At 41.7% G+C, this 12464-nt stretch overlaps 1 protein-coding gene across 1 annotated transcript in view; it reads right to left on the bottom strand.

Annotated features, from left to right (window-relative positions):
* Positions 1-12464, bottom strand: part of ZMPSTE24 (zinc metallopeptidase STE24) — a 50689-nt gene that overhangs the window by 17620 nt on the left and 20605 nt on the right. The window contains exons 6-7 of the mRNA XM_062191051.1: positions 12189-12330; positions 6147-6331 (exon numbers count right to left, since the gene is read on the bottom strand). Coding sequence (XP_062047035.1) covers positions 6147-6331; positions 12189-12330 — 327 coding nt within the window. The remainder of the gene's footprint in view (positions 1-6146; positions 6332-12188; positions 12331-12464) is intronic.

The raw sequence follows: 12464 nt of genomic DNA, 5'->3' as shown, positions 1-12464 counted from the left end.
TGCGTTAGGAGGAAGCTACAGTGAGGAGCCAGAGGCAGCAATCAAACCCAGGCACTCTGCTGTGGGATGTATACTTCTTAACTGCTGGGCCAACTGCCCGTTCCAAGAATATTCTCAATAGCAAAAAGAATGGAAAACAATCTATATACCTGAATAGAAAATGAGGAAATATTGATAGCTTAGAAAGTCCAGTAATATATTTTAGTAAAACAGTTATGGTCTGTGGGACCACAGATGATTTTTTTCTTACTGATGTTTTCTAACTTTTCTTTTACTTTAGTAGTAAATATATTTTATTTAACAACAATAGTGAGGGGCCAGTGCTGTGGTGAGGTAGGTTAACTCCCTGCCTGCAGTACCAGCATTCCATACGGGTGCCAGTTCCTGTCCAAGCTCTCCTCTTCCAATTCCAACTCTGCTGGTAGCCTGGGAAGGCACTGGAGGATGGCCCAAGTGCTTGCATCCCTGCACCCACATGGGAGACCTGGAGGAAGCTCCTGGCTCCTGGCTTCAGATCAGTCTGGCCCCAGATCTCTCTGGCTCTGGCTGTTGCAGCCATTTGGGGAGTGAACCAGCAAATGGAAGACCTTTCTGTCTCTCCATCTCTCTGTAACTTTATCTCTCAAAGAAATGAATGAAATCTTAAAAAAAAAAAAAAAAAGCCAATAATGATGATAGCATCCACTTATTAATGGACTATATACCACTGAAAGTACTAAGTATTTTACTTACAGTTCATTAATTTTCACTACTGTAAGACAGGTATTATTAGCTTCATTTTATATAAAGCAACATGGTTTTTACCAGTTACCTGCTTCCCAATATAAATCAGGAATTCTTTATAAAACAATCAATTCTCTATTAGAATCCCATTCAAAGACAGGCTCATATAGAACAAGAAGAGGTTAAGAAAGGAATATGGGGCCAGCGCTGTGGTGTAGTGGATAAAACTGCTGCCTGCAATGCCAGCATCCTGTATGAGTGCCGGTTCCAGTCCCTGCTACTCCACTTCTGATGCAGCTTCCTGCTATGGCCTGGGAAAGCAGTAGAAGATGGTCCAAGTCCTTGGGCCCCTGCACCTGCGTGGGAGACCCGGAAGAAGCTCCTGGCTCCTGGCTTCGGATTAGCTCAGCTCCAGCCATTGCAGCCATCTGGGAAGTGAACCAGTGGATGGGAGACTCCTCACCCACTCTCTGTAGCTCTGCCTTTCAAATAAATAATTAAATAAATCTTTAAAAAAAGAAAGGAATACTTTAAACAAAGGAGGCTTGCTGACTGGGGACAGATTGTTAGAACCATTCATCTTCGATTTTCTGTACCAGTACCTTTCTACAAAATTCACCTATGCCTTATTAGCTCTCAAAACACCAAGTGGGGCAGTATTACCTTCAAGTCAGAGACAAAGAGAGAGAAGTTAAGAGATGAAAATGTCTTGCTAGTAAGTAGTAGGCAACCCCCCTACCCCCTGCCCCCGCCTGAGCCTTTCTATTATCTGAAGGGTCTTATAAAAGTTCTTGGACAATACTTACCACGAAAAAAGTATGTATAAATTTCAACAGTTTTTGTGCCAAAACAAACTTACCTTTTAATTCCATTTTCCATAGATTTTATGAAGTACTCTCATACTTATCCACATTAGCATAACCCTGCACTTGCTAAGGAGACACACTTGTCCCCTTCATCTGCAGGCAATATATATATATTTTAAATAAATTTACCTTTTATTTCCATTTTTCACAAAATTTTTTTTCATATTTATTTATTTATTTGAAAGCCAGAGTTACTGAGAGAGGGAAAGACAGAGAGAGGTCCTCCATCTGCTGGTTTACTCCCCAAACGGCCGCAATAGCTGGAGCTGCACCAATCAGAAGCCAGGAGCCAGGAGCTTCATTCAGGTCTCCCACATGGGTGCAGGGGTCCAAGCACTTCTACTGCTTTCCCAGGTACATTAGCAGGAAACTGGATCAGAAGTGGAGTAGCTGGGACTCTAAATGGTGCCCATATGGGACACCAGCACTGGAGGCAGTGGCTTTATCCCCTATGCCACAGCGCTGGCCCATAAAACCAATTCACTTTTAAAAACATAGCCTTGGGGTTGGTGCTGTGATATAAGGGGTAAAGCCACCACCTGAAGTGCCGGCATCCCATATAGGCACCAGTTTAAGTCACAGCTGTTTCACTTCTGGTCCAGCTCTCTGCTATGGCCTGGGAAAGCAGCAGAAGATGGCACAACTCCTTGGGCCCCTGCACCTGCATGGGAGACCCAGAAGAAGCTCCTGGTTCCTGGCTTCAGATTGGCGCAGCTCTGGCTGTTGCGGCCATCTGGGGAGTGAATCAGCGGGTGAAAGACCTCTCTCTCTTTCTCTCTCTGCCTCTCCGTAATTCTGCCTTTCAAGCAAATAAATAAATCTTAAAAAAACAAAACAAAACATAGCCTTATTCTTCAATGACAATCTAAATGAAATCATAAGCTTGATATGCTAACTCTATTTTTCCCAATGTGTTGATATATAGCCATCATATTTAAAACACTGATATACTGGGGTTGGTGCTGTGGCAGAGCAAGTTAAGCTGCTACTTGTGACTCTGGTATCCCACATCAGAGTGTGGCTTTGAGTCCTGGCTGCTCCACTTCCAGTCCTGCATCCTGCTGATGTGCCTAGAAAGGCTGCAAATGATGGCCCAAGTACTTGGGCTGCTACCATTCACAAGGGAGGGAGACCTTGGTAGAGTTCCTGGCTCCTGGCGTCACTCTGATCCAGCCCCAGCTGTTGCAGTCATCTCGGATTGAATCAATAGATGGAAGTTCTGTGTGTGTGTGTGTGTGTGTTGGGGGTGGGTGATCCTTCTCTCAGTTGCTGTGCCTTTCAAATAAATCTTTAAAAAATTTTTGATATACTACCAAAATCATCTTATAGTACACACACAAGAAAGCAATATAGCTAATGACTGCTGAGTCGATATTTGACCTCCTTCACTGCCTGTAATATTCATCACCAAGTACTTTCAATCCATCCATTATGACTGTGGTACTTATTGTGACTTCTCATTCTAGGGCAGGCCTTCGTTATCTTGGGCATCTTGATGCAGTGGGCCTCTAGAAGTGTCGCTGCCTCTCATCTCTGCTCTATCCTTTATGCTGCCACTAAATTTTAATCTTCCTGAAATAAGTTACAGCCTCTACCCAAATCAATCTATACTTTCCAGGCCAGTGGAAACAATCACTAGATGTCATAAAGAAAAAGTATTCTGCAAACTAGTCTTAAGCATTAGTCTCAGAAAAGAAGTTACGTATTTTATTGTCTCTAAGCTTTATGTATTCCTCGCCTTGAACCTGAAATTCTTATCCCCTAGTCAAACTTCTGCCTGGTTCAAATATTCTCTCTTCTAAGAAACCATCTGACCACCAGAACCTGCATTAGTATCTGAATTCCTAAAAGCCACACCACTTTAACAACTCATGATGTTTACTCCATTGTACCTTAAACTATGAGCTATTTGTGTCCTCTACTTCAAATTCCTCAAAGCAGATCTATGTCTAATGTTTCTTGCCACATACCTTGTATATAGATGCTAGAAAATTTGTAATACATCAATATAAAGCAGGCACTTCAAGAAGCTAGCAACATTAAGTCAAAACCCCATTCAGCACATTTCAAATAACTACCCAATCACTTCTGTAGCTAAAGAAATCTGTTCTTAGAGCCTGGCGTTGTGGCACAATGGGTGAAGCTGCCACCTGCAATGCCGGCATTCCATATGGGCGCCGGTTCAATCTGGTTCAAGTTCCAGCTGCTCCTCTTCCGATCCAGCTCTCTGCTATGGCCTGGGAAAGCAGTGGAAGATGGCCCAAGTCCTTGGGCCCCTGCACCTACATGGGAGACCCAGAAGCTCCTGGCTCCTGGCCTCGGATCAGCATAGCTCTGACCATTGTGGCCATCTGATAGAAGACCTCCCTCCCTCCCTCTCTCTCTCTCTGCAACTCTGCCTTTCAAATAAATAAATAAATCTTAACAACAACAACAAAAAGAAAACTGTTCTCATAGATATAGATTGTCTGCATTTTCACTACATTGCTTGTAGATAGTGTCCTGGTTCAGCTGCAATGGAATACAGCCTGCATGTGGATGACTTTTAAGCAGGTTGACTGGCAGGACCTGCATGGTTCTCCACAGTTATCACTGTGTCACCCTTTTTGGACTTCAGTTTACCTGTCTATTGAGCCTTTGGAGACCTTGTGCTCTCTTCCTAGCTTACAATCCTATGACTCTTGATCACAGTGACCTTTATTTTAATATCCTACATGATGGGGTTATCTCACTTAAAAGACACAAGCACAATCAAAGGACTGCCACTTAACCTGCCACAGAATGTTGCTTCACCTCTATGTTTAAGGTGGTACTCCAATAGAGCAGATTTTCAGGGTCAAAACAGATGTTTAAATGATAATCATTATTTTCAGGTACTTAAAAAATGTATACAGTACAAAGTATTTCACATACTTTATTTCATTTAATCTTCACAACCCTAAAAGGTAGGCATGGTTAGTCTGGTATTTTTCAATGAGGGGAGCTTTCTCCAGACATCTGGCAACATTTGGAGACATTTTGGTTGTCAGTTTGGGCAGGGAGCTGTCACTGGTTGCTAGTGAGGAGAGACCAGGGATGCTACTAAACATACTGGAAGTGCAGGACACCTCCCACAGCAAAAGTTCTCCAGCTCAGCATGGCAAGTGCCAAGGCTAAGAAACCCTTCTGGCCTCATCTTCCAGTTAAAGAAAGATTTTTTCTGGCCGGTGCCGTGGCTCAATAGGCTAATCCTCAGCCTAGCGGCGCCGGCACACCAGGTTCTAGTCCCAATCGGGGTGCTGGATTCTGTCCCGGTTGCCCCTCTTCCAGGCCAGCCCTCTGCTATGGCCTGGGAGTGCAGTGGAGGATGGCCCAAGTGCTTGGGCCCTGCACCCGCATGGGAGACCAGGAGAAGCACCTGGCTCCTGGCTTCGGATCAGCGCGATGCACCGGCCACAGTGCGCCGGCCTCGGCGGCCATTGGAGGGTGAACCAAGGGAAAAGGAAGACCTTTCTCTATGTCTCTCTCTCTCACTGTCCACTCTGCCTGTCAAAAAACAAAACAAAAAAAACACAAAAAAACAAACAAAAAAAAGTCTCTTCTCTTGTGTTCCCATCGTATCCACTGCCTACAGCTTCACAGTAACAAGTGCATGCTGTAGTATGACTGTAAGACTGCTCCCCCTCAGACTGACAGCTTAACAGGAAGGTTAGCTTCTTTAACTGTTTTTCTAGCACCAAGAAAAGTATCTCAGCACATAGTATACCATTTATAAATGTGTTAAACAAATAAAATTGACCAAATAAAACAATGTACCTAAGGAAACAGAGCTATTAAATGACAGAACTAGGATTCAAATCCCAGTCTCTCTTGCGCTGAAGCCTTTAGTTACGATGTCACAATGAACCTAAAAATATATGTATGCATGTACATATATATAAAGTCCCTGGTTTTTTTTTTTTTTTTTTTTTTTTTTTTTTTTTTTTGACAGGCAGAGTGGATAGTGAGAGAGAGAGACAGAGAGAAAGGTCTTCCTTTTGCCGCTGGTTCACCCTCCAATGGCCACTGTGGCCGGCGCATCTCGCTGATCTGAAGCCAGGAGCCAGGTGCTTCTCCTGGTCTCTCATGTGGGTGCAGGGCCCAAGCACTTGGGCCATCCTCCACTGCCTTCCCGGGCCATAGCAGAGAGCTGGCCTGGAAGAGGGGCAACCGGGATAGAATCCGGTGCCCCGACCGGGACTAGAAGCTGGTGTGCCAGCGCCACAAAGCGGAGGATTAGCCTGTTAAGCCACGGCGCCGGCCTAAAGTCCCTGTTTTAAAGAGTTCATAATCATATGAATTTTACTATCTTATAATAGCTTCCAATATTAACATCTACATTCTGTAAAAGCTTGCAAAGTAGTTGGTACGTAATAATAGTGGTCCTCTCTCTCAAATATCAAAACTATACAGAAGCTACGGTGTTTTCACTGAGTCTCCCCGAATTCTGCCTCATGCTAGAAATTGCTGTGATTTCAAGTCGTCATAGAACTATGTATAAAAACTAAGGCAGAGTCTCTTAGGAAAAGAAGAACTCACTTTAACTTTAGCTTTTTTTTCTTCACTGTCCCCTTCTCCATCACTGCGGGGTTCCATGCCAGACTCCTCCTGGAGGTCTTTGTTTAGTACAGAGTACTCTTCTAGTAGAGTGTCAAACAAAACTATTCGCTTGTTCTTGAAGAAGCCATAAAAATAAGCATTGCTGTGGGAAGAGCGCTTAGATCCTAAGGAAAAGACAGTTCAAAGCATGGAATATAATTAAAAAGTCTGGGGTCCTTTGGAGAGACTCCTAGAAACTGAAGTACTGGAAAGGACATTAACATTTTCAATTTGTTTAATACCTGAAGAAAAACTACATCAACATCAATCACCATCAGCAGTGTAGTGTCTGTCTCCCTGCATTTTTGCCAACATTTATGCTCACTGCAGCTGTACAGACATAAGTCAGTAAAGCCAACATATTCAACAGTTGTGGAAAGATTAAATTATTATAAAGATGTGAAATGGAATTTTAAGTGGCCAGAAAAAAATTATAATGTTGAAGAATTTTAACAAGAAAAACCTCATTTATATCATTGTGAAGGATACAAACATCATGTATACAAGGTTTCATTATTGTCGTGACGGAAAATGTACATCTAAGCAGGAAAGCATAAATACAAGCCTAATAAGAGATAAACCAAAATACTGAAGCATTCATCACTGTGTTCTAGAATTATGGATTTTCGTTTGCTCCTATTTTTCCATTTTCTAAGGCTTTAAAAATAGGCACACTTACTTACTTAATCAGAAAAAATAAAGCTATTTTTATAAAGACTGGAAGAAAATATACTTAAGTTTTTAATACTAACAGGAGCTGAACTACGATTAGTTTTTATTTTCTTTATATACTTCTTCAGCTTCCAAAATGCTCTGCAATGAGATAAAAAGAAGAAATGGGATGGAATTGTGAACAGTGGGCTAAGCTGCTGCTTGGGATGCCCATATTCTCATTTAGGAGTGCCTAGTTCAAGTCCAGCCACTCTGCGCCTCCCATCAGCTTCCCGCTAATGTACCTGGGAGGCAGTGCATACAACTGAAGTATTGGGTTCCTTTCCTTGCCACCACATGAGACCTGGATGGAGTTCCTGGTTCCTGGTTTCAATCTTGTCTAGCCTTGGCTGTTGACAGTACTTGAGGAATGAACCAGCAAATGGAAATCTCTGTGTCTCTCCCACCCTTTCTGTCACTCTGCCTTTCAAGTAAACAAATAAATGTTAGAAATAAAATTTAAGGGGCTGGTGCTGTGGCGCAGCGGGTTAACGCCCTGGCCTGAAGTGCTGGCATCCCATATGGGCACCGGTTCTAGTCCTGGTTGCTCCTCTTCCAATCCAGCTCTCTGCTGTGGCCTGGGAAGGCAGTAGAGGATGGCCCAAGTCCTTGGGCCCCTGCACCCACATGGGGGACCCAGAGGAAGTCCTGGCTCCTGGCCTCAGATCGGCACAGCTCCAGCCGTGGCAGCCGTTTGGTGAGTGAACCATCTCTCTCTCTCTCTCTCTCTCTCTCTCTCTCTCTCTGCCTCTCCTCTCTCTGTGTAACTCTTTCAAGTAAAATAAATAAATCTTAAAAAAAAGAAATAAAATTTGAAAAAGGAATGCTCAAACATTTGCTTCTCTTGGGAACTTTCTTCACAGAAGATGTGGATTTTAAATCTAATCATGTTTCTAATGCAATGTACCTGGCAGCATGTTTAGACTACAGTAAGGCATGGATAAACAGTAGCTATGATTTATTTATCTATCACATTATATGGTACTTTTGATTTAGTTGCCTAAAAAGCCAAACATGTGGCCCAGCTGTCAGTCATCTAAGACCTTACTACCTTGAAAGTTGGGCCATTCTGAGGTTTACCACTTCCATTTCAGCCCCATCGTCTCTGATCCTAATCTGTGAATTAATTAAAAGTATTTCTTAGAAGCTATCTAAAGCTAATCATGGAAGCAAACAGACAATAATACAGGTAAGTTTAATTAAAATAATTAATTGGTATCTTGAAAGTGTGGTCCAAAGACCCACATCAAAATCACCTAGGGTACTTTTCAGAAGTGCATACTGAAAACACCTGATAAGTAAGAACCTCTGGGAATGGAGTGTAGGATGTGTTTAACAAGCCCTCCAGGGAATTCCTATACCTATTAAAGTTTAAGAGTTCCTGCGGGCTGGCACCGCAGCTTAATAGGCTAATCCTCTGCCTAGCAGCGCCGGCACACCGGGTTCTAGTCCCGGTCGGGGCGCCGGATTCTGTCCCGGTTGCCCCTCTTCCAGGCCAGCTCTCTGCTATGGCCCAGGTCCTTGGGCCCGGCACCCACATGGGAGACCAGGAGAAGCACCTGGCTCCTGGCTTCGGATCAGTGCGGTGTGCCAGCTGCAGTGGCCATTGGAGGGTGAACCAACGGCAAAAAGGAAGACCTTTCTCTCTGTCTCTCTCTCTCTCTCTCACTGTCCACTCTGCTTGTCAAAAAAAAAAAAAAAAAAAAAAAAAGTCCCTGCACCAGACCCAATCTTTCTGTATTACACTGCCTGACATATGGTAGAGATTCAATAATGCTTCTTTACTGAATGGATTAATGATATCATTTGAGGAATGAACTAACACATTTGAGTATTCTAAAAACCAAAATTTTCTGTGGAAATATAAGGCTCATCCATGGTGGCTTCATCTGTCATTTATGATGTGTCATCTCGAGCAGTACTTAACACAGCTGGCCACTTTCTCCTTGACACACTTTCTTCCAGCTTTTAAGACCTCACTTTCTCTTGATTTTCTTCCTTCTTATATGATCTCTCCCCTTAGATTCCTTTGCTGGCTGTTAGTCCTCTGCTACCTCTGACCCTGGTTCCATCTCTTCTCTAAGTGCCCTCATCCATGGCATTAAACACCATCCATGAGCCAGATACTTCCAAATCTCCATGTCTAGCCCTACCCTCTCCCTAGAAGCCCAAACTCATGCCTACTTGCCTAGCTGACATCTCCCTATGATGTCTATACTTTCAGAGTTTGCTTTCTTATTTGTGCTTTTTTTTCCTGCCCAGCGTTGGCATCTCCTTTCAGAGTTTAGGGAATTTCATACTGAAGGTCTTGTGAGAGACTGTGTCTCATTTGAAAAATCAAGAAAAACAAAGATATGCCTCCCCAACACTTCTGGCAACTGGTCTCATGCCCTGGCTTAGTCAGTCAAATGTACCCACTGGGGACTCTGAATAAGTAGTGAACTACACAGAGAAACAAGGCAGAGGGGAAGGAATTCTGCAGGTGTTAGTGGCAGGGAAGTTATGGGCAGCAACTACAGAATCTAGTGCTCTGAGGTGGTAGCAGCAGCATCCTCACCAGATTGGTTCTGCACTATGAGTGACCTTTTCTAAGGTCCGCAGTTGGACTTTCCTGGAGATTCTGTGAACCATCAAACAGTGTTTCAATAAGCAACTTTTTAAAACAGCCACAGCTGGTTTCTATTTCTTACAGAACTCCAACAAATACAATGTTTGACAGATATCTCAGTATGTAATACATCCACAGAACTCTAATTCCCCACAACCTGCTCTCTTCCCAGTTTTTGCCCTCCTAGTAAACCAGCACTTACCCAACTGTTCAGGTCAAAAATCTAGGCCACTCTCTTTGATGTCTCTTTCCCTTATTCTCTGACCATGCAATCTGTCAGCAGATTCCCTCAATTCTGTCTCTAAAACCTATCCCAAACACACACATCTCTATCTATCAATTACTATTGTCCTAACCTAAGTTCCCATGATTTCCTACCTGGATTACTACAACAGTCTCCTGACTTCTCTCCCTGCTTTCACTGTGCCTCTGTATATAATCTGCTTTCCATGTAGCAGGCCAAGATACTTTAAAAATTCAAAGCAGACCACATCACTTTCAAGCCTTCAATAGCTTTCTCCCTGAATTTAAAATGAAATCTAAACTCCTTACCCAAACTTACAAAGGCCTATGTGGTCCAGCTCTTGCCTATGTCTCAGATTTCCTCTCCTGTATCCTAGTGTGTTGCAGCCATACTGGACTGCTTCATGTTCCTTGAAGATAAAAAACTCTTCCCACTGATCTCAACATGACCTACCTTCAGATTTCAGCTTCCCAGTCAGTTTTCAGAGAGGTTTTCTTGATTGACTCACTCCAAAGTATCTACTCGGTCATCTCACACCAGCTCACACTAGTGCAACTCTTTGTACAGCACTTGTCATCTGATACGGTTTTTTAGAACAGGATTTGTGACCTTTCCCTACAACATCCCTATCAATTAAAAATCTATAACATGGGTTGTGATTATTAACAGCACTCACTCATTCAAAAAAGTTTTTTAAGGATTACAGCTACTGTTAACAATAAAAACATAATTACCCGTGAGTAAATTGCTGTTTGGCCAAGGAGGCTGCCCAAAGTCACATAGGTAATTTGTGATACTGCCTGAATTCAAACCCACTGTTGACTCCAAAGTCTGACCTATAAAATGCTACCCTTAATCTACTGAAATCTTGACTTTCTGTAATGTCTCAGCTCAGGTCATGACCCTCCATAAACCCTTCCCTATTTCATCTAATCTAAACATTTGCCAAATTTAGAGGAAGCCCACTGAAAACAGCATTAACAATATATATCACACATTGATATTGGCTACCATTTCATGTTATCTGATTATAACTTAAGTGATCAGCAATTTAGACTGCCCCTTCAGAGATTGCCCCTTCTGCCAATTCAGAGATTATTCTGAATTGACTAGTGTACTAATAGTTTATTTTCACGTAAGGAATACAGACTACAGATGTTAAGTATCACCTGTCTAATTCGTTTACCATTTCCCCACAGAATCTTATCCAGTTCTAACTGTTCTTTTAGTTGAGCTGTATGGCCTCAGAAGCCACTAAATGTCTGAGAACTCTATATTCTAGTTGTTGTTAATTCATTATTTTTAGTTATGACCATCGCTGTTTCCCTGTTCCTACAATTGTAGTGCAAGACTTCTACTATGTTTCTCAGTTTATCTTCCTTTGTCTAATATAGCAATATTATTAGACAAATATTTTTTGGTGATATTTTAGTTTAGAGCAAAATTAGCAAACTAGGGCTCATGGGCCAAATCCAAACTGCTGCTTTCTTAATAAAGTTTCACTGGAACATATCCATGCGCATTTGTTTATATAACCATATTATATATGGTTATTATTGAACTGCAACAGCAGAGTTGGATAACTGCAACAGAGACTATGTGGTCCACAAAGCCTAAAATAGTTGCTTCTAACCCTTTACAGAAATCGTTGGCCAAATTTAGAGGAAGCCCAACTGAAACTCAGAGGAGTGAAATGAATCATCCAACAGTTCATAGCTGGTGAGTAACAGAGGCAGAACCAGTTATACTCATTGAAATGAATTTTAATTTAGAGATTCTAAAAGTCATGGTAGTTTTTCACTACATCTTTGTAGGCTTTCTTGGGCTGGGTAGTCTCATGAAATCTAATAGCTTAACTCTCAAAGCAATCATCAAAAACGCAGAGTATGACCAATTTGAAATGCCTAATGGTATTACAGCTTTTGGTAATGTACAAGTTAAATCAGAGTCCTCTAGAACACCGGATATTGTCTTGGAGTTGAAGCAGCCAATTAACATTATTTTTGCTTATGACCCACCAAACTACGGCCAAGTGGAATCTGAAGATTTAAAGAGTCCAACTCCAATACCTCAGAGCCAGGCAGGTTAGAGACTAATATACAACATATACAACAAGGAATAAAAAAGGCCTTAACCAAAAATTAAAAACAATACTTGTAAAGCTAACCAAACACAGCAAGCAAGAATGGGATTTCACATCAGGCCATCAGTTTCTATCCCTGTACTATGTTGTTAAGCTACATAAATCTTAAAAAGCCAAATGTAAAATCCTAACTTTTAAATCACAAAAGTTTAAGACAGCTAATTTGTTCTTTCATTAACATTTTTAAGAATAAAGTCCTCAAAAAAAAAAAACAAAAAAAACAAAAAAAACAAAAACCCACTTGAATAAAACCCTCTCGCTCCCAGGCAGCCTTACCTTCTACAACATACACCTTTGTCAAAGGAAAGTCAATATTCTTTGCCATTACTTCAATTTCTTGTTTAAGCTTTCCCTCAGGGAGAGGTGTGAATTTGTCAAATAAAGGGGCAATATAATCAGCATAGATTGTGACAAGAACCTGAAAAGTAAATGTTAGAACAATCTGTGAATATGTTCTTAAAGAAAAACTACTCATAATTATACAAATTCAACTTTATTAAAATAATTATGTGTATTAATTACTTGAGAACAGGAAATTTATCTACTGTGCTC

Source organism: Lepus europaeus, chromosome 5 (genome assembly GCF_033115175.1).
Source record: "Lepus europaeus isolate LE1 chromosome 5, mLepTim1.pri, whole genome shotgun sequence".
NCBI classification, from domain to species: domain Eukaryota; kingdom Metazoa; phylum Chordata; class Mammalia; order Lagomorpha; family Leporidae; genus Lepus; species Lepus europaeus.
This window is presented reverse-complemented; position numbering and strand designations above follow the sequence as displayed.